This window comes from Saccostrea echinata, unplaced genomic scaffold, assembly GCF_033153115.1.
Source record: "Saccostrea echinata isolate AGI-Se365-2 ecotype Australia unplaced genomic scaffold, CSIRO_AGI_Sech_v1 ptg000049l, whole genome shotgun sequence".
Classification (NCBI taxonomy): Eukaryota; Metazoa; Mollusca; class Bivalvia; order Ostreida; family Ostreidae; genus Saccostrea; species Saccostrea echinata.
In genome coordinates, this window is record NW_026889798.1 from 488228 (window position 1) to 512282 (window position 24055).

At 34.1% G+C, this 24055-nt stretch overlaps 2 protein-coding genes across 2 annotated transcripts; both read right to left on the reverse strand.

Annotated features, from left to right (window-relative positions):
* Window positions 1-503: 503 nt before the first annotated feature.
* On the reverse strand, window positions 504-6636 carry LOC133203221 (uncharacterized). The gene is made up of 4 exons (XM_061339051.1): window positions 6508-6636; window positions 3034-4234; window positions 2468-2663; window positions 504-2061 (listed from the first exon to the last, which is right to left on the reverse strand). Exons 1-4 carry the CDS (start codon window positions 6531-6533, stop codon window positions 956-958), a joined length of 2529 nt encoding a protein of 842 aa, XP_061195035.1. The 5' UTR covers window positions 6534-6636; the 3' UTR covers window positions 504-955.
* Window positions 6637-7092: 456 nt separating this feature from the next.
* On the reverse strand, window positions 7093-9974 carry LOC133203241 (uncharacterized). Its single transcript, XM_061339061.1, has 4 exons — window positions 9433-9974; window positions 8644-8708; window positions 7369-7443; window positions 7093-7098 (listed from the first exon to the last, which is right to left on the reverse strand). The coding sequence occupies exons 1-4, from the start codon at window positions 9833-9835 to the stop codon at window positions 7093-7095; spliced, it is 549 nt and encodes a 182-aa protein (XP_061195045.1). The 5' UTR covers window positions 9836-9974.
* Between the last annotated feature and the right edge of the window lie 14081 nt (window positions 9975-24055).

Genomic DNA, 24055 nt, shown 5'->3' on the forward strand with positions numbered 1-24055 from the left:
ATCAGATGAGCTAAAACAAGGGGATTTTTCTTAATTCAGGAGGAGTTATGATTGCATATAACTAGAAATATGTCCATAGAACATCCAGTAATCACTAATTATATAAAATAAAAAGGAATCTACATTGCTTTTTGTTAAAAGATTAGGAAAAAGGAAAAATGAGGACAGTGAGGTCAAGGTCACAGGGAAGGTTAATATTAGAAAATTATGACACAGTTGATAAGTATTAGTGAATTAAATTGAATAAAATACCTTGGATGGTTTCTCTAAAACCGAGTTTTAAACAGTGTAATTAAAGTAAAAGGTCATATGGAAGATCAACATAAAAAAAAAGATTGACACAGTTGATATAAGTTGTCACAAATATGTATCAATGCATGTGTTTAGATAAAATTACCTTCAACAGTTTTGTTAAAACTGATTTATATGCAAAATTTAAAAATATAAGGTCAAATTATATGTTTTTATAAAGTTGAATATTTCTCACCAATATGCATCTGTATATATGTCTATATAAAAATACCTTGAATAGTTTCTTTGAAAATGAGATAAATACAAAATAAAATGATGGCAATGTCAAGGTCATAGGAAGGTTAAGGTCAAACAATTTTAATGCAGATGATAGCACTCACCAATATGTATCACCAGATGAAGTTTGATAAAAATACTTTCAATAGTTTCCTAAAAAATGAGCTAAACAAATTGTGCATTTGATGGACAGAAAGACAGCTAGGCAGAATATGGACAAGAGAAACACTTCATACTTTAAAAATTGGCAATAGTCATAGTGATGCATCAAAATATCATTGTAAAAGCTGAAATAACAGTAACACTGCAAACATAAAATCAAATACATTGCATTTCTAAGATTGCCAGAAGATCTTATCTGCCTGTCTTAGTAAGTAGTATTCAAAATGCAGAAATACTTGAGTGGACTACCTGTAATCTGTTTATGTCAATCACTGATGCTTTGAAAAAGTTCCTCATTTTGAAGTTCACCTAAATCAGCTAACAAATCACTGTCACTTGAAACTAACTCACATGTGTCCACACAAAGTACATTTGATTGGTTGGAATTTATTGCAAGTCGAGAAAAAAATGAAGAAATCTGACTTGGCTGTAACCATTCACAAGGAGAAAACTTCCTTCTTCCATCTTCCATCATAGTTTGCATTTCCAGAGCAACAGCTGTGGGATTCTCCTTTCTACCACTTTCTTCTCCTTTCTTGAATAACTCGGTCAAGAAATTCTTCACTTTTTGAGAGAATCTGCAGTATCTTTTTTCTTTCTTCAAAGCCCATCCTAGACCTGGCAAATCTACAACACTGTCTAAAGCCTCTGACTCGTGTTCAACTCTAGGGCGGGTAGCTGCCAACACAGTGTCACATTTTTCTGCCCATAGTTTCTTTGCTTTGTCACCTGAAGATTCTGACATTTTTTTAAACACATGATTTCCAGTGAGTAGATGCTCATTCAGATTCTCAAAAGTCTGATATGACTTTAAACATCCATATTCAGGACAAAAGAATAACTTAGAGTTCATTCCAGAAGGTTCATCATCAACACCATCATCATCATCATTTGATAAGGTAACAGATTGATCATCATGTGATCCTGGTTGATTCTCTGGTGTCTTAAGATGAATTTGGCCATGTTCTTCAGGGTGGTTGAAGTCACTTATGATCTTTAAACTGGTAGTAGATTGCGCTTGACCTAGTTTCTGAAGACTTTCCATATCTTTGAAGCACCCCTCTCCGATTCTGTATGCTTTCCATGTTCTTAATCCTGCGGCTGTGAATTCTATGTTTGATATGAAGCTTACTCCCTTCCAAGAATGCTTTGTGAGTGTTTGTTTAGTGACATCAACATCAACAACAGCAATGCACGTTCCCTTGACTCCTGCACCACTCTCAATTGCTTCCTTCATCTGGATAGCTGTACTTATATTATGACCCTCTGAAGAAAAGATCCTCATCTTTGATCTCATGTGAGCAATTTTTGCATCACAGTAACTTTTTCCACTCTGTGCTTCACTGTAGTCAAAACGCTTCACAGTAATTCCTGAAAAATTGAGAATAGTCATTATACATACAATAGTATTTTCATTTGATGAAAACATATTTTTCACTACAGCATACATATATTCTCAAGGAAGCTTTTTTCAAGAGCATTTTTACTTTTGCTAGCATAATTTTCAAACAGACGCAACATAGCTACCTAATGGAAATTCAAACTTTGTTTCAATTGAAAAAAAAAATTCAGAAAAACATTTTTATGCATATATTATGAATACTATAAAAACAGAATGTACATGAGGAGAATGAGCAAATCAATCCCTTAAGAAGTATAATTTATGATAATGTTCTAGACAAAGAAAACCCATTTATTAAAGAGAAAACAAATTCCAAAGCATCAACAATTTCAGATGCTTACAAGGTATGCATTGTGCAGAATTGACAAAGATTACCTGTTCTTTCTGACAATGATGGTATGGAGAGCCATGTCTGCCCACAATGGTAGCACCCCGCGTTGTCTGATCTAAGGTAAGCTTCTGTAATGTGTGGCAGCTGTTGTTTAATAGTTACTAGTGTATGTTCTAGTAATGAAAGAACAGCAAAGAAGTCCTGCTTCACATAATCCATTATGTGAGTAAAAGTCTTGTGCTACAAAAGAGTAAAATTGCTTGAGGCATACGCTCACACACTGTAAAGCAACTTCATTTTATTTCTAATTTTAAATACCAAAACTTTCACATGCCATACACATGGAGTATGCATAATACAACAGACAAACAATTGATAAATCTATACCCCATAATAAATTTTTATATGTGTACAGTCAAATGTTCTTATCTTGAACTCCTTGGGACTACAGAAAATCTTTGAGATGATGCATGTATCAAGGATAAAATACTTGAATAATAAGTAATCTATTAGGGATTTGATTGAATCACTTTGAGATATCCATGATATTCAAGAAATCAACTTCCGAGAAACTGTAGTTGAACTGTATATTATTTATATATTAGCTTACCACTAAACTTCCATTTTTTTCCTTGAAAACTGCAACACACACATGCCAGTGTACACCTTTCTGTCCAAAGAAGTCTTTCATTTTCTCACTGTACATCTGTGGCAAATATTTCATCGCCCAGTCTAGAATCACTAAAACTTCATTGTTCTTCAAGTCATGCAGAATGTCTACTCTTCCATCATCTTGATTCACAGTTCTTATAATATGAGATCTCCAGTCCTCTACCTGTGTTACGGACATTTCCAAATCTTGCAATAGTACCTCTTGCTTTTCTGATGGAGTCTTTATGATGACCTTTCGGATCTCTGTGGCAGCTTCACCAAATATGTTACACCTGCTGCAGATCTTATTATGCTCATGGTCACATGAAACACTAAGATGGCTTGATTTGGGGTCACTCAGTGCATATTGTAAGCAGTGGAAAGCACATTCATCTTCTCGCTTGATGTGGAGTTTGTAGTCAGTCTTTAAGTACAGTCGAGCATTGAACAGCTTTTCCTTCATTTCTTTTTTCCATTGTTGAGGTTCATCAAGTTTATCAACTAAGCTACTCAGACTGTCAAAAGCAGAAGATCCATCAACAGCAATGTTGTCAAGTCCTTTCAGACACTTCCGTTTTGATGCACTACATGCATTTAGGACTTCATATAGAGTTGACTGACTAAGAGGCTCAAAGTCATTACTGGCGCAGTATGTGTTGTAAAGTTTGATCAAATTTGAATGGATCATAGTCCTAACTACATCAGGAATTACTAAAATGTCTCCAGAATCTAGCTTTAGGTTCCTTGTAGTGTATGATGAAATCCGGTTGAATGATGGATCACTGAAAAATTCTACTGCATGCTGTAACTTTGCAAAATTGATTCTCTGTCTGTGTTGAGAAGATACTGTTTGCTGAACACCTGATCCAGGACCATTTACGAAAGCAGGTCTCCTAGCTTTATCTATCTGATGTTTTGTAACCTCTGGAAATTTTGTCAACAGTTCAGCCTTTGAACATCTGTTTACTACTAGAGACAAAAGTTGACATTTCACATTCACATCCTTGATATTGTGGTACATTTCGCCAACAACATGGAAAAGGTCATCATCAGTAGCTTCTGAATTTGGTAATGCTATCTTCTTAAGTCTCTCTCCTTGATGAGGAGCAATTGCATCTAGTAGAGCTGTACAAGTCTCCTGTGCTTTCCTTTTGTAGTATCTAAAAATTAGAAAGATATATTTAAGATACTCTTTCTTCTGCTGTTAGAAAAGTAAACACCTACTGAATATGACATGAAGTAGACCAAAATTATATTCCAGTCCAAAGCATGAGGCCTTTGGGTCACAGTATCACCTGAGCACAACTTTGAACAAATATGAAACCAGAGGTCTGAGTGAGCTCACAAACTAATTCCCCCTTTATGCAATATTTTTGAAAAGATATCCCTCTAATGTTCTCCATTTATACAAGATATGGTGAAAACAGGAATTGAATGACCTTGAACTTGATCAGATGACCTTGGTTCAAGTTCTTGACACATTTCCAGGTCATAAGCAATCTTTGTTAAATGTATGAAATATCAATGTTCTGTATAAAGAAGTTGTAGATTAAACAAGAATTTTATACTTTTTTGTCAGTGACCTTGAATTTGCAAGAATTATCTTGAGTCAAGGTCACAACACACCCTCGGGTTATAATCAATCTTTGTATTAAGTACAAGCTGCCAGTGATTTATATTACAAAGTTATACAGTCAATATTGCGGAGACTGACACACAGACAAGGTGATTTTTCTATATACCATCAACATTGTTGGAAGGGTGGTTATAATAAATAAAAGGCTAATGAAATGGAAACAAGACTTACAACAGTCACTAAAGATATAAGAACAAATTTTAGTCCACACTATACTAGGATAGCTAAGACATCCTCCCATATAGGCCTATTTAAATTTCTAGTACACATGTTAAAGTCTAATCCTTTCCTCGGAGGGGGCACAATTTGAGCAATTGAATGATGCTTTTATTTAATTTCAGAACAGAAGCACACACCATGAAAAGTTTAAAAACGCATTTTTAGTATAATCCTTTGTTAAATTCTGACACTGGGGCAACAATTTTAACAGTCTTTACCTATGGGATATGATGACAGTCAAGCAAAAACCAACCTGAAGTCAAATTTTTTTCCATTTTTAGGTGTTTAGTGATCCTGATAGACAATTTTTTCTCTTTAAAATGTAATATAATTTATCTACTAAACCTATCTCCTAATTAGTCTACTAAATGTCATTGTTTATAAACTATAAACAAGTCAAAGATTTAAAATCAAAAATACAAATTGTATGTCATGACACTGTATTTTATTGAAAAACGTCATTAATTTTTTTGTTCTCGCATTCTATGGTAGCTAGATGACATAACATTAGCTGCAGAACTGAAGCGTTATGGTTTTTTATGCCTGTCTTTAACCATAATGCTACAGATCCCCTAATACAAATATGGTGCAATTTACGGTGCAAGATTTTCTGTGCACAGTTCAGGAGAATTTCTCTGCTTTCCGGGCATTGGTCAATCAACTACCTTTCATTCCCTAATTCTAGACATATTCTTTAACCAACATGTACATGTATATTTTATCCACCTCCTTACACTTAAAAGTAGTGTCTACAAACTAATAACTCGGTTGTTTTGAATTTTCTGCCATACATTACAAGAAAAACATAGGTAATCAAAGATTACGAAGCTCACTTCGACGAATGTTATCTTTAAGTAAGGCAAATTTCACATCATATTCTTTTTTTAGTTAGTGTACATCCCAAGATCAATATCCATGCAAGTTTGGTTTAAGGACATCTTATAATTACTTGGAAATAGAGCTGTTCAAAAAACATTTATCCTGTTTACTAATCAAGAAAATGGGAATGGACTTGCTCCTAAAACTTTAACCAGGACGCCGATGCTAACACTGACACCGACGCCGGGGGGGTATAGCATAAGCTCATCTCAACTTCGTTGAGATGAGCTAAAAATCAAAATGAGAGGTTACTATAATAAAATTTTTTGTGGTATTTAATTTTGTTGATAATTGATAACAACAAAATAAATGAATTTTAACCCCCAACAAAGATTCCTGCTTTTACAGTATTTTTTTTTCAAAAATACTAAACAGTAGGCTTTAGTAATTACACTCAAGACTGTTCAGTACGTTGTCTAGTCTAGACATCTAATTTATAAAAAAAAAAAAAGACCTTAATAAATAATGAGTCTTCACAGTGCAAATGATTTGCAAAATAAGGCAAACATTTATGACGTCAATTTTAGCGCTCTTTTTCCGATAACATCACAATGCGTATAAGGGTGGTTTTTGCAATACGTTGATCATATGTAAGGATGCTTCCTCGTGCAAGTTTTTTGAAAGAACTAATATATTAAATTCACTGTTCATGCATGAAAAAAGTAATCAGAATTTCATAAATTGAAGTGATTCGTTCACCTTAAAGTTCGTTCTTTAGTATCCATCAAGTCTGTATTGAGTCTTGAATGCAATGGACTAATTTGACCCTGGCTTAGGATGTTAATAGCTGTGTTCACATCAGTCAACTGAATTTCATAAAGGGGTAGAGCTTCCTCTTCCTGACTCCAATTAGAACCTTGACTACAAACTGCACTGCTTTGACTATCACTCTGTTACAAAATTAAACATATCATATAAATTTTACATACTACTATAACAAAGTATATGTATTTGAACATATTATCTGAGTATTTTGAAGACAAAGTTTCAGTTTTGTGATATTTGTTTGACATAGGAGCTACACAGCTCATTTGGGTATAAAACCCCGACCTCTTCAAATGGTTGTCCCTGGTAGGGAGTAGGCTGCGTTTTCATTGTCATGATATTTATAGTTTTAAAAGATGCCTTTAGCTCTTTCAAAATAATGTAAATGTATGGCTATACTTTTCATATTCTAGTTTTATGTTTACAGTACTGTTTCAGAGAAGAAAAACTTGAACGATATTTTCCACAATAAAAATTGTATGCTAAAACTTGATACCCCTATGCATGATGGTAGTCTAATCATACCTGGCAGTTATCAATCAAACAATTAATTTAGAGTATATACACTTAAGTATTAAATGATAATTTTTTAAAAGATAAATAAACTGAGTAATAGGCGTTACCACATTATGATCATCTTGCTTTTCAAAAGACAAGTCTATAGAGCTGAAATATTTTTTTCTCCCAGACTTGATTTTCCTTAAACTAAATGTTTTTACTTTTTACAGATGCAAAATTACAATATTTCTTCAGATTTCTGGCTTTCATATGATATTCAAATTGTTCAACACTTACTTCATATATAACAGTCTCTGTCTTTCTTGTCCGGAGTCGACAACTCCATGCTTCAATATCTGTTTCAGCCTGAGCCTATGAGGATTATAGAAATGATGGAAATATTATAAAAATAAAATCATATCAAAAAAATTACATATTTGTTGAAAGACAATTTTGAAAATAATCCTAAATATTTTCATTATTTTGCTGTGTTGTTTACTTAGCCAATTATGAAATAGATTTGTTAGCCATTTTTGTGTATAGAAATGTACACAGAAAAACACTGGCCACATCACGGGGGAGGTGGGGGGGGGGGTCTTGAATTTTACACTACCTCTAGATACTTCCATATTACATAACTAATGGCTTTGCTGTTCTTGTGTTTTTGAGCAGAAGATTTTTAAAAGATTTTTTCTTATATATTTAAATTTTATCCCCTATTATGACCCCATTATACCCCCTGGGGGTCAAGGTTTAAACAAACTTAAATCTACACTACCTGAGGATGCTTCCATATAAATATGACCAATCATGGCTTTGTTGTTCTTGAGAAGAAGATTTTGAAAGATTTTTCCTGTATATTCCTATGTAAAACTTTGATCGTCCATTGTGGCCCCACCCTATCCCCGGGGGTCATGATTTGAACAAATTTAAATCTACATTACCTGAGGATGCTTCCAAATTAGTTTCATCTTTCCTGACCCAGTGGTTCTTGAGAAGATTTCTAAAACATGCCACCAAATTTTCACTATTTCTTAATTATCTCCCCTTGAAAAAGGGCATGACCCTTGTTTTGAACAAATTCGAGTCCCCTTCACCCAAGGATGCTTTGTGGCGGGTTTGGTTGAAATTGGCACTGAAAATTTCCACTGTACAGTTTATCAGTAAATAGACTTTAGATAATTTATGTAAAAACTGAATTAATGTAATTTTTACTTCACTCATGGAACTTAAGGCTTCACAAACATCTCATAAAAAGCATCTTTTACCCCAGTGTTATGTTATGTTACTAACATGGGCTTTAATTACCAAGAATATTACTCATGATATAAGTAATTCTTTAAAAAATCTTATTTTCAAGTAATTATTACTGGTTCTATTTAGTTATTTTTAAATATAATTTCAAGTAGTGTGGTTGCTATCACAACCATACAACTATGGATGTAGCAACTTATTTCATACAACAAGGAGGAGGTTGCTTAATCATTAATATGAATGAAAATACACAAGTAGGCACAGGTAAATCATTCCTAGATGTGAAAGACCTCTTGAAAAATAAGATGCATTCATTACCTCTCCTATCATGCCTATTGATGAAGGAAGATTCAAATAATCTCCATGACATTTTCTGCATATTCCTAAAAATTAAAAAGGGAAGTATTGAAATTTACAGAAGTTTTTAAGTGCATGTATCTCTATATACTCAAGTTTTAAATAATGATAAATAAATCTATGTCTAGAAGTCATTTTTGTATAAAAGATTTATCATTGCTATTTTTTTTTAAACATGCAATCAACTTCAATGATTATTTTAATGTTTATATATACTGTTATATACATGTACATTTTGAACATGTAGCACATGGGACTACATGTATTAAGTTTGGTCTAAAATGCTTTCGACATGTAAATATTCTCATCATGAGCTGATCAAATCATTGACAACCAATTTGTCTACATTCATATCTACATGTACATGTATATAGTCATTTATTTAAAAGAATGTATGTGTAACACTTGTAAACATTAACTTAATACACTTTGTTGTGTTATTGTTTTAAACATGGAATTTGACAACCCTGATTTCTGATATATTATCACATTTGATAAATACCTCAACAAACAATAAATAATTTTTCATTTAGCATCCTTAGAAAAAATTCTTTACCACTGCATCATTGAATCAGAAACTAAAATATGGGAATTTATAGTAAGAACACTGCATGACACATAACCCCCCCCCCCCCCTTTTGTCTCATGGAAACAACCTTCACATAATATTAAACTGTTATAGCGTGTGTCATTTTTTAATTCAGATTAAATTCCAATTCAAATTTTCTAAGGAAATATAAATTAACTTACCAGAACCTATAGGCACTAAAGTACCAAACTCGGAAACCATCCGCTTGGACACAAGAGAGTTGAAACTCCGATATGGCTTGGCATTTCCCTGGTGGTCAGGATACTGACAAGATGTCTTGGGACGCCAATGTACACCAAGAAAGTCTCTGTGATAGGGACATACCGTAAATGCTTCCTCAATAGTGAAGAGTCTCACGCGCTTGCATATTAGGTCTGCTTCACTGAACACATCAGCCTCTCCTTTCATGCCAGATCGAATCCCATTTTTCAACAGATGTGATACAATGCCTCTCTTGCAGTCTTTTAATCTAATCAAACTTATTTCTGATGGATGCAGAGGTGGAAAAGAACAACAACTTGGAGTATAAACACTGATGGAACATTTTCCAATGGAGGCTGCCATTACTGATGCCCTGCTGCATTATGGGAAATGGGAGATAACTCTTATAGTTAAAATGGGAGGAAGGGGCTTAACTTTGGAAGCTGTATATTTGTTAGCATGTAGAAAACACAGAAAATCAAGAATTTTATATAAAAGCATATACCAAGATGAAAATATTTTATCATGGAAAAGTATATCTTAGAATGTTTTTCTGTGTTTCATTGATACAAAATGGATGAATTTTAGTGATATTATATAGGAATTCAACCAAATGTATCAATATACTTTGGATGTAAATAACACAAATATACAAAAGAAATGAACCTTTTCTTATTCAAATATTTTAAGAGGTTTAATATGAATGACAACTGAGAAGAAATCAACAGATTCAAAAATTAATGTGTGTTATCCCTGCATGGGACCTGCCTGACTCTTACATGGAGCAGTACTTAAAAAATAACAACAAACAAACAAAAACCCAGAACTATGATACGCTGCATTTCATTTCCGGAATTTTGCAGGGAATTCCCGACATTTTTAAATTTCATTTCCGACAATTTTTATTTTCATTTCCGAGATTTATTTTTTTTTTCATTTCCGGAATTTTTGCTGGGTACCTCTCCGGCAATTCAATGTTAAACAAGTAGGTGGAAAAGGAATTTTAAAAGAATCTATTTCAAATCACATTTTCAAAATATGTCTTATAATTTCCATCCAAACATATTTGATTTCAAACTTAAGGACATACGCAACATACCTTACCTACTGATAATTTTTCAAGATATTCTTAATTTAAGATTATAGTGCCGTCAGATGTTCGTAGACAAAAAACAGCATGCAATACCAGGGGTTTTGAAAATATATCAATATGATGAAAATTCTTGTATAATTCAAAGAAAAATACACAAAAATTACTAAACACATATTCTAGATGTTTTGTTTATCCAAACTTGTTATAGAAGAAGTGTACAACAGCATATATAGACATACAAATGTAGCACACAATTCCTTTAAGTGTTGGAACTCTTCAATTCCAGGGAAAAAGACAATAAAGTTCAAACTACGTTGTGTATGTCCTTAAAACAAGATTTTTTTAGGGGCACACCTGCGTAGGGTCGAAATTCGTAAAAAAAAAATACAAAAAATGCGAAAACCGATTTCTATCATAGTGGTTTATATCTACGATTTTGGTCAAAATAGTCAGTATAGCTCAGAAAGATAGACTGCAGACTTTCAGCATGAACATTTTTAGTGTCCTGGTTCGAATCCACCTGTTGGCATACTTTTATTTTTTTCAAATTTTCACCTGTATAAACACGAATTTGATTTCTTTTTTTATACAGGCTTTTGCATTTTACTTCTATTTTCTTCATTTAAATATATGTTTGCTGTTGATATAAAAGACATTTATGGAAATGAAGATCATAAATTCTCTTTAGCTAAACGCAATCAACCGGAACTATACCCTACTGTAAGCACCCTTTGTTCGAGGACACGAATCATTCACTTTGTGTTACTCGATACTGCAGGTGTCACGAAAAAAAATCATGCCGAGCAAAAATTGCTGCGTTTGTCTTTCAAGAACATCTCTAGGTAATAGTACTGTTGTGCCAGTGGGAGAGATACTGCGCTATGCAGAGTAGATGCAGTTCATTCCTCGGGAAAATTATGGGCATTGGCGACATTTTATGCCAAAAATGCAGGAGGAAGGTTTACATATTAGAAAAGAATGTGGTAAGGTCAGTTAAGGTTTTATGTCCCGTTGCCATTACCCAGGCATCAAGAAAGGACCCTCATACAAAGGATGTATCTGTAAATACCGAGGTAGAGTCATATGAACACGCAGTTGACTACAACTAAAGCGATACATGAGAAACGAGAAACTACACGCTTGTGGCGTAAAGTCATGCAGCGACCAGAACGGATATCGATAAGCTTTTTCTAAAGACTGAAACCAATATCGGCCCTATAGGTCAACACATATATTTACCTAGAAGTGATCCTTTGCAAGAATATTGACCAAGCCAGGCGGGGGGGGGGGGGGACTTATACATCAAATTGCACAAATTTCTATCTCGTGAAAAGTACTCTTTTCCGCCCGGTCCCCCACTTTTTTCTGAGTATAGTATTTTGCTATAGTAAAATTTCCAGTAGATGCTGGTTGCCCCCCCCCCCCTCCTCCCCGTTTTGATGTTGTAAGGTCGAGTACTGGCAATTTCCAGGATTTGGACAGTAAATTAGCTTTTTTTTTACTTGTCAGATAATTCTGGGAAGTTGCCCCCCCCCCCCCCCACACACACACACTTTTGTTTGGTAAGTCTGATTTTTTTTTTTGGGGGGGGGGAGCCCCCCCCCCCCCTTTTGAAACCGTTGCTACGGGCCTGCAAGCCATGCACTTTTTTTTAAGTTCGTTAATATGGTCGATATTAACGCACTTCGAAAAGAATTTTTTAACTTGGTTACAAATTTAACGCAATTTGAATTTTTTTTTCAAACTGCGTAATTTTTCAAAGTGCGTTGTAACAAGCACAGATCATGTTTCAAGATTTTTAACAATAAATCTGGTTCTTCGCAGACCGTTTACGTCAGATTCAAGATCTCTACCACTCAAAAACTGTCTTTTCCATGGATATACAATTGTACGGGTCATTTATATATACTTCCTGGTTATCCAACATTTTCAGAGTTTGTTTAAAAGGTTTCCTGAATGCAAAGCAACTTTTCTTCTCTACTCGCTGCTCCGTTACGTCCTTCGATGTCATCGTTTCTTTTTAATGAAGTCTGTCTGTCTTTAGATATTGATATCTTTTAAACGAATTAATATATTACATTAAATTTTAGCATATGAAGAAATGCACTAATACTAAATTTAATCAATTAAATTTTAGTTCATTTAAGCACCATTTATTAGAGACTATACACATCATAAAGTACATGATTAGTTGATAACTCAATTTTGACCCTGCTCCGTGATCCCATTTTTCCTGCTTTAAATCTTTGATAATTTTGATAAATATCAAGATATATTCCATTTTTTTGATTCAACTTATTTGAAGCTATTGCTAAAATATGTGTACCAAATTTCGATATGATAAGATGTTGAATAAAAAAGTTATGCCAAAATTCTACGAATTTTTTGAATGACCCTCGTATTATCTAACAAGTCAACATAATTTTTTGACAAGTCGACATAATATATTACAAGTCGACATCAGTATTTGACAAGTCGACATACTAGTAACATCTAACAAGTCGACTTGTAAGACAATTATGTCGACTTGTCAGAATATTATGTTGACTTGACAGATATTTTGATGACAAGTAAATATCAGTTAGTGGCTTTAACATACTTTAATAACAAGATACCGAGTTCCTGGTCCTGATGATTATTATCTGACAAGTCGACAATAATTATTCAACAAGTTGACATAAATATCTGACAAGTCGACATAAACATCTGACAAGTAGTGGCAGAAATATGTCACCATAATACCATGTTCACACAGCATGATTTTCTTAAGATTATTTTTAACTTGAATCTGTGCAATCATTTTATTTAATGGCCCATCAGTAATGTGTATCTGTATAATATGGAATTCATGGTGGAAATGCTTTACAAATCGTATGCTATCTAAATTATTAGGAATAATGAAGAGAATTTTTCATACTTTGTTTTTAGATCATTCAACAACCAGCAACGTTCAAATTCCTATTTCGGTGTTTTGGACGCATACACTATATATCTCGAATGTTCGCAGTTTGCACCATACTCCCTGAAACAGCTAATATCTTTTAGCATCAGCTTAAAAAAATCTTCAGTACGCAGACCCGTATATAGAGAGCCCAAACATAAGGGGATATACAATCCTATATTTTATGGGGAGGGGGTAACAAATATTTGCACATATAAACAAGGGGTTCTATTGAGGGAATGGGTTAGCTCGAATCTTCACCCTTTATCCGCCTGTTTATTGCCGTTTTATTATCTATATTACAAATTGTCACCTCCTCGAAAACCATTTTCAACCTCGGCTGCGCCTAGGTTGACAATCGTTTTCTTGGGGTGAAAATTTTCAATGTGATATATTTAACTACATGCATTATTTAAACATGTATACTACAATACCATATACACGTCTTCTGTTGGTTTAGTACACTTTCAGAGCAAAAAAAAGGCACAGCAAATAAGAAAATACATGTACCTTACAAGTCGCGTTAAGGATACAATAAGAGGTGTTCACTATATACAGGCCCGTAGCAACGGTTTCAAAAGTGGGGGGGGGGACTTCCCAAAAAATCAGACAAGCAAAAAAAAGGTAATTTACTGTCCAAATCCTGGAAATTGTCAGTGGAAATTTTAATATAGCAAAATAATATACTGAGAAAAGAGTGAGGTGGGGGGGGGGGGGAAAGAGTACTTTTCACGAGATAGTAAGTTGTGCAATTTGATATAATGTAGTGCAAAAAATAATTATTAATATTCTTGCAAATGACCGCAACATTTTCATCTTCAATTTTCTGAGCCTCAATTCTTTTTTTATTCTCCTTGTGCCACTGAAAGTACCTGTAATACTTGCCGTTTAAACAATTTTTACTAATTTACAGATCAGACCTAGCGCATCACTAGAGTTACCTAACAACAAAGCTTTATGATAAATGTAATGACTTCAACTTTTCAATCGTCAACTTCTTTTTCTTATGTAGCAATGATACCCTTATCACCTGCATATGGAATTTATGTTTCTCAGTTGATTCGATACGCAAGAGTATGCTCTACGTATAAACAATATCTAAAACGAGGCAAGCTATTAACAAACACGTTCAAGAAACAAGGGGCCCTTTCCCTTTGTGTATCTTTTCATTTCCGCCCGATTCCGATGCCAGTGATATCATTCTTTTGTCCATGATTGTTTGGCTTTTGGTTTTAAAAAAAAATTAGTTAGGCAGTCAGTATAGTTCTAGAAAATTACATTTGCATTCTTCAACGAGAACGCTTGACCTACTTTGCATATATTTTTCATATAAGTATAGATATAACGTGCCTGCGTTCAATACCCTAGATGGTAGGATCTTAAATTTCGTTTCTGTACACTGTGAAGGGGTATTTAATTTTCTAGCTCTGCACACATATTAAACAAGAAGTCTGTGAGGCGATGCTCATTAGTAATCTGATGTGAATATACGCTCTCATGTGAACTGCAAAGAGTAATTGTTGAGAAAACTGCGACGGAAATTTGATACAGACAGACGCACGAATAAACAAGAACATGACATCAGATTCGTACAAAAATGAATCCCAACATATGACATGCCTAAAGAAAGAGTATGCTAAAATTTTAAGCATATGCGGTGAGTAGTTGCTGAGAAAACTGCGACAAAAATTTGTTACCGACAGATAGACAAAAAGACAGACATACAGACACACAAGGGTAAAACGGTATATCCTTCCTTCTCATTCGGAGCGGGGGTATAACTTGTTGTATGTGTGTATAAATCATCGTACTGACTTGGAAAAACAACATTACAGTCAAACTTTGCTATCTCGACCTCCATGGGACCAAGAAAAAAACCTCGAGACATCGGAGGATTCAGATATTAGGGTTAAAATGCATAGAAAAAAGAATTGGGGACTCTCATCTCACCTCGACATATCCATGGTATTAGAGATATCAATGTTCGAGATACCTATTAGTTTAACTGTATAATTGTTTATTATTTGATTCAATGATTGAATAAATAAATACAAACTTGTTAAGCTAACATGCAACCTTTCTTGTTTACAATTGCTGAAGATAAAATAAAAATAACTATATAGTTGTATTAATTTGGAATTTCTGACTCTGTATTTTTAATACAATTGAAAAAAAAAATATCAGGCACGTTGCATCGATTTTGAAACCTGAGGGGAGGGGGTTGGGGGTAAAAATTTTTTCCAAATTCCAAATTTTATTTCTTGTGAAGGAATGTGATGGTACATATTGTCGTTCTGTTCGTATTGTCGTCGGCAACAATATGTACCTACCCCCATTGCACATATTGTCGTCCATCGGTACATCTTGTCGCCGGCGACAATTCCTTATTATCCATCTGCATAATGTACGATAAATTAAACGTACAGTCAAGCATCGGCACATACTGTCGTCGGCGACAATATGTACTTTGAACATTTGCACATTTTGTCGCCGATAAATTATTTCGTTCAATTATTATTGCTGTTTTTTGATTTAGCCACCTGAGGAGTACAATATTCACTGAACCCGAAGGGCGAGATGAATATTGTACATCGAAGGTGGCTAAATCATCGCACTGATCTCAAAAACAGCAATAATTGTTTTAATATATAATTCAATGATGAAATGATATAAAATCATTAAGCAGTTCATGCCATCTTACTTGTAACTAGTCAATTGCAATGAGAGAAGCAGAATTAAATAAACGTTACCGGTCGTATTAAATTGGATTTTTTTGAAATCAACTTTAGCTGCAATGATAATAAAAGAAGTAATGTCAGGCTCTTTGATAGGATCGATTTTGGCGGGGGAAGGTGGGGGGGGGGGGGCAATGGGGGCATTATCAGGGAAAATCTTTGATTAGCCCCCACGAAAATAGAATTCTATTTACTTCAAATTTTGTTTGGGGTTTGGTGGGGTTAGGGGTGGGGTATTAAGAACCATTAGTTGGGGACCAGCCTTTCAATGAACATTTTTATTCTAATTAAATTAAAGGTAAAAATTTACGTTCACAAAAAAGTGTTGGGGGGGGGTCCCTTCCACCCCAAAACCATTCCCACCCCAAATTATATATTCCCTAATGATATGTTCACCTGAGTGGAAGTCGGTAGCACGTGACATAGCTTTCCAAAACTATTGGTATCAATTTCCCGATCTACATGTATATTTTGACCAATGTAGAGAAAATAAATCCTTATACATGTATTCACCTGGAAGGTCACATGCATGTTAATTTTTCTTAATTGTTGAATCTCAGCCAATCAGGGAGATAGGAATTATTCAATCGTGTAATAATAGCGAATATTTACTGGGGCCGTGAAGAGATTGACAAAAAGACACACACAAACACGCACGGAGGGAGACAGACGGACAGAAAGACAGACAGTAGAATTACTTGCAATAAAGAAAAGAGAAAATTTTGTGGTAAAATTTTTTTGTCAAGGATCGGTGTACACGACTATGATTTACAAAGATTTCAGAATTCCTGAATATTCTCTTTTGTCAGTTGTCATTATATATAGTTTTTGAGTTCAGTAGTAATATGTATCTAGATAGTATTTTTTGCTATTCTTATACATGTGCCAATACAATTATGGTGGTGGTCGGGGGGGGGGGGGAGGGGTGTCCAAATTTTGGCTCACCTGAGCTGGATGCTCAAGTGACTTTTTAAATCACTCTTTGTGGAAAATAATCAAGAAAAGCCAAAGATATGGTAGGGTCATTAAAATCTTTTCAAGAACCACAAGACATGGTTAGAGCGTCTGCTCTAGAGTCGCGAAGTAAAGAGTTGATCCTTACGTCGCGGGTTCGAATCCCACTGTGGGACGTGGAGACCGGTCCTTCGGATGAGACCGTAAAAACCGAGGTCCCGTGTCGCAGTAGGTGCTGGCACGAAAAAGATCCCTCACTGCTCAATGGTCGTAAGTGCTGAGTATAGGACAAAATTTGCAGCTCTCCACCGGCAAGTGGTAGCGTCTCCATATGAGTGAAAACTTCTCGAGAGGAACGTTAAACAACAAACAAAACAAAAAAGAACCACAAGACCAAAAAAAAAAAAAGTTGAAACTTGTGTGGAAGCTTCCTTACTTGGTGTAGATTTTAAAAGAACAGCAAAGCCATAAGGAACCGTACTAAAGTGGAAAAATCCAATGGTAGAGACTAGAAATATTCATTTCTTTGTATCAAATCACGTCCGCTGTATATTGGGTTGGGTCACAAAAAGCGATCAGAAATTTACATCCGAATACATGTACAGTGTATATTGGGGGGGGGGGGGAATCTTAATGTAGAACAGCAGGCCAAAAGTTTCTCAGTAAGCCTTGTGGCCCATGACCCTTTTGATTAAAAGTCTTCTCAATCAACCTGCCTCCATAGAAGCTACATGTATGTGATATTGATTAAATCTTCAAAAGCATTGGATATCAGTGTAATTTTAAAAAGTTAAATTAATAGTAGGATGCAATTTAGATAGATATCTCAGATATTTCAAATTAAAGAGATATGTACATGTATGTACAACCTGTCTGCTACCAAGCCTTCTTAACTTTCCTCATCAGTATCATCATCTTTATCACCAGCATTGTCTTAATATGTGCATTCAGAGTACGCAAATTTTGTTGTCGCCTGCAATAAGATATACCGACAGATGACAATATGTGGAGTTATGGGAGGTACATAATGTCGCCTGTGACAATATCATACTGTATCAAAAAGGGAGAGGGGAGAGCAAAAAGCCTTTCCACGAACATTTTATACTTAACCGATAGTAGACATCGTTCAGAAAAAAGTGCCCCCTCCCTCTACGGGTGAAATAACTTTTCAGTTCTAATTTTATCAATTAGGAAGTTCTCAATTTATTTTTTAGTCCAATGTAGACAAAATTCATTAACTGCAACAATGTAGCCCTCTCCGATATTTTTTTTTTAAATCAGATGAAAAATATTGGAGAGGGCTACATTATTGCAGCTAAAAATTCTTATTATATGATTGAATAATTCCCATCTCTCTGATTGGCCGAGATCCAACAATGTTAGAAAAATACTACGTTATATTGACCTGCACGTGACCTTCCAGGTCAATATAAGGAATTATTTATTCTACATTGGACCAAAAATAGATAATCATATAATAAAACAGTTATTGCTGTTTTTGAGGTCAATATGATGATTTAGACACCTTCGAAGTACAATATTCACCTTGCCCTTCAATATTCACTCGCCCTTCGGGCTCAGTGAATAATGTACTCCTCGGGTGTGTAAATCATCGTATTGACATCAAAAATAGCAATAAGTATAAAATTTTCACCTGGAAAGTCACGTGCAGGTGAACTTAATGCTCATGTTGTATTTTTTCTATCATGTTGGATCCCAGCCAATCAGAGAGCTAAGGTTATTAATTCACATAATAATAGTGATGACCTTTGCTTTCTTTCATATTATTTTTTCTTAATAATCCTTGTAATATGTTTCTTTTTTTCCAAGACAAATTTCCCACCTTTTTCTTTATTATTGATACATTTCAGCACACCAAAGTGCTCGCTGGGATCATGACAATTACAACTGTCATGGTAACATGACATTTACAATTGAAGTTAGTAGTTAAAATTATTTTCATATAAAAGAATTATATATACGGCTTGTAACCTCACACTCATAATTAATTAATCATGTCTGGCAACATGCAAGTAAAGAAATTTTGCTCAACATTTTAAAGTACTGTATATGCTCCTTAAGGATACTATTTCATGAACCTTTCTCCTTCCACACAGGCCAACTTGGATATGAATGCATAAAGTAAAAAATTCAAGACAGTGACCTGTTTTATTCCATTCTTTGCATAGTCATTTCATCATGAAAGCATTTGTACATACATGACTGTATAAAGATAAATAAGGAATTATTTCCACTGATTTAAAAATTCTTTAAATTCTCAAAATATAGATGAAATGAATGCATTACTTATTGGATGATTACCTGATAAATTGCTCTATTAACTTCTTTTAGTTATCTCAAGAAATATGCACTCTAATTTAACAAAAGTACAGATTTATACACAACATAGTTAATACATACCTTTCAAACACTATTTCCAGGACTTTCCAAAACTTTCTTCATCTTTAAATCAGAAATATTTTATTTATTTATTTATTTATTTTTTTTTTTTTGATTTCTCATGCTCCAATATATAAGTGTATACCAGTATGACACAAATGACAAAGACAAAAATATTGTTTGACAATCTTTTTTGTATATTGCTGCCTTGTACTTTACACAGGTACAGTCCTTTTTCTTGCGATTTTAAGTATAATCATAACAGTCCCTGAAACGTTCTACTTTCCCACTTGAACGGTGAGCGAACGCTGAACGAACGGTGAACGAACGCAGAGCGAACGGTGAGAGAACGATGTGTGAACGCTGAACGCAACTTGGTGAACGATGTGTGAACGCTGAACGGTGAGCGAACGCAGAACGCGAACGGAGCGCAAACGCGAACGCAAAGTGAACGGTGAACGAACGGTGAACGCAAGATGAACGATGTATTCGGAATGCCTCTGATGTTTTCCTTGCATTGAAACTATTTTATTGTATTATAATGTTAGGTGCCAAAAAATAAATAAATAATAAATAAGTAAACCAATAAATGAATGAATAAATAAGTCAATAAAATAAATTCTCCAAAATTGTCCTAAGAAATACGATGCATGCACATTAAGTTTTTAATCACACGATTTTTATCGCATTAAAACATTGTATTTGTTGCCGAACGCTGAAGTATAAAAGATGTTTTTTTAGTTGGAAAATAAAAATGTTTATTCTTATTTGATAACAAATCAGAGAAAACTTCTGACTTACAGAATGAATTAAAGCGGTTGTGACATCCATTCATATATCTCCGTGTCAAGGCGATTTCGTGTAAAGTAATGAAAAAAAATTAATTACAAAGGTCAGTGGACGTTTTGCATTTATACGCTCGTATTTTAAATGTTTAATACAATAATATATTGTGTCATTTCTATTTTTCATGATGATTTTTTTGAGCAGACTTCTACATGTATCTGTAGATGGCCGTGATTATACTCGGACAAGATAATACAAAGATGCATATTCATATTATTTGTTATAAATTCAATTTTTAGAACTTGATATTTAAGTAATATGCTGTTATAGTGTTTATTAAACAGACAAATGAGAGAGAGAGAGAGAGAGAGAGAGAGAGAGAGAGAGATATTCCGTTTTAGCCCCCCTCCTTTCAGGCTTCACTAAATGTTTGCACCTATAGCAAACAAAAACTCTGATTTTTTTTTTTCTAAATAGATCAGACAGTGAAAGTAACTTTTTTTTAAATCACCAAATCATATCTATTTGTTTGACAGTCATACTCGTTTTTATTTTCCTGCTTCAAGTTCACACGAAGTCTACGTGCTTGTCCTGTCAATCAAAATCATTCGACACTCCGCAGGTGTGAAAGTTTCGTCACATCGAAGTTGAAGTGCGAGTATTTCCAACAAGTTATAACATTTATTTTTATCATTTCTAGATTTGATTCCAACATTTAAATAATAAATGAATAAAATACATTGGGCATTGACACTTGAATTTGAAACATACTCTCTGCCAATTTCAAATACCACCGCCGACACGTGTACATTGTTTTGTGACTTTTTTAGATGCATGTTTGTTTTGAGACTGAAATTTTTGTTCTAAAAAAGACCTTAACTCTTTTTAAAAAAATGTTAATTAAAATATTCTGGAAATACAGTACTGTCTAAGTAACCGATTTAGGGGGAAAGGGGGGGGGGGTATTAATCATATCGAATGTCAAACATATAAAGTTACGGTGAAGAAAGAATTTTTTTTCTCTATAACTATAAACTTAAACATATTAAAGTAGACAAAACTCTCTAGTGTATTACATTTTAAATAAATATTTCCTTTAACCGCACTATCAATTTCATTCGCTCCAAAGATAATAACAGGATATCCACAGTACTATGTATAACTCTCAGAACTAGTTCTATCATATTTTCTATAGAAAGTGAAAAAAACGTACATGTTAGAAAAAAAAATATTTTCGTAATTTTGCTGCGTAATTATTTTACTTGGATAATTATATCACAAACATTTAATTTAACAAAACAACAATTTGTTGCAGTGTTAGAAGTATTTGCACATTGCCCTTAGTTAAATTTAATATGTCAGCATCGGTCTACATAGGTACAGAATGTGCTTATAACAACATTTATTTTCCAGAGTAATTTAATAAATAACCTAACAGCTAAGTTAGAATAATAAATATATATATCGTAGATATTTTTCCCCATGAAATAATGATTCTTCAAACACGATATGTTAGTTATTAAATTAAAAAAAAAACCTGTAACTCCTTACCTACAAAAAGATAAGTCCTTTCACTTCGGAGTTCCGAATGACAATCAAAACTGAACGATAGGTGAACGCTGAACGCAAAATGAACGGAACGAAGAGCGAACGCTGAACGCTTTGTGAACGGTGAACGCGAGCGCACGGTGAACGGTGAACTCAAAACTGTGAACGGAGAGCGAACGGTGAACGCACGCTGAACGAACGGTGAACGCACGCTGAACGAACGGAAAAATGGGAAAGTAGAACGTTTCAGGGACTGTAAGCATTTAAAATCCAAACAATAAAAAGTTGTTTTGCTGTGTTACACAAGATGTAATGGCTGCAACATTGTCCTTGCTCTACATGTATACATGATGGAGGATTTGTGATACAGAGAACACAGTTATATCAAAAGTCATGCATGAACATGCACTTAATATAAATTATGAGGCAAGAAAATCCATTTCCAGATCTGTGTTGTTGTTGACAACTTGACATAATATTCAAAACTCTTCCTACTTCTTTTCTTTATGATCAATGTCTTCATTTTTTCTTCCTAAATATTGATTTTAATTTTTCGATGGTAGTGCTTTGGGTGTTGCTATGTGAAGAGATCAATATATCGGAAATAGGCAGTCCTCTTTTTTCCCCTGTCGTTTGATGTTTTTATATCTGGAAAGAAGGCATTTGTCATGAGCATTTAAAGCAATGTAGGAAATATCAACAAAAAATACAACTAGTTGCTAATTTTTGTAATTGCACACCCCTCACCCCCTGAGATGTGAAATGCATTTGGCAGTATTCTAAGTTTGTCAAATGGCACAGAGTATTTGTGAAATACCAACTACAAAATCATGAACTTGGAAGGCATTCAAATGATAAGCATATTAAAAACTTAAATATTAGAAATCTCACAGAATGAAAAGACAAGAAAGATGTCCATAGGACATGAAAGGCCAGCTGAGGGTATATAAGTAAAGCAACATGAAAAGAGCTATATAAATCCTCCCCCCCCCTTAAATGTCATATTTTTAACATTTCTTGAAATGTCCTGAATTGTATATATTGTATGAACTAGATGTGTCGAATGCCAGAAATGACTCTGCAGGCAGTTAAATAAGTTTCAAATGCCAAATTCAGTTTTAAATTTGTTTGCACAAAAGATTTTTTTCTAAGTTCAGGGGACATAACTAAATTCAAACTTGACATGTATTTTCTGGTAAAAAAAAATGTCATCCTTATACATACATCCCTGCAAAAGATAGAGAGCAGAAACTGAAAATTTCTTAATTTTTTTCTAAATTCAAGAGAGATAACTCTGTCAAAAATCATCGGACCATGACCAACTTTGAACTTGACCTGTATTTTTTGGTAAAAATACCTGCACATGCAATTTCAACCTTATACATACATCCCTACAAAAGTAAGAGAGTGGAAACTGAACATTTCTTTTTTTTTTCTAAGTTCAAGACAAACAACTCTGTCAAAAATCATCAGACCATAACCAAATTCGACCTTGACCTGCATTTTTAAATGACATATCCATATGTCAAATTTGAGTTGAATGTGTCCAACTGTTGCAGAGATAATGAACGGGAAGTGAATAATGATGGAATGACAGAACAGAGTAACACTATATTCCCCTGGCCATTTTATGGCGGGGGCAGAAAAATCTGAATTAACAAAAAATATCAATGTTTCCAAGCAGGTCATTGGCAATTTTTTGGCAATTGGCAAGGTCAAAGTAAAAAAAGGTTGATGCAGTTCAATAGCTTACTTCATTATGTATCAGCATATGAAGTTTGATAAAAAATATCTTGAAGAGTTTCTTTAGAACTGAGCTAAACACTAATTTAAGAAAAGTAAGTCAAGGTCAAAGGAAAGGCCATGATCATGAAATGTTGATGCAGTTGAATAATTCTCCTCCAAATGTATCAGCAAATGAAGTTTGATAAAAAGATCCTCTCATAGTTTCTTTGAAACTGAGCTTTAAACTGTGCTAAATGCATAGCATAATGGAAGGACAGAAGGACGGAAGACGGACATGACAAACTCTATATGTCCTGACCATATTCATGTCATAAAAATGTATTCTGATGCATTGTATTTATAGACCTATCTACAAATGTCTTTATAGTACTGATACATGT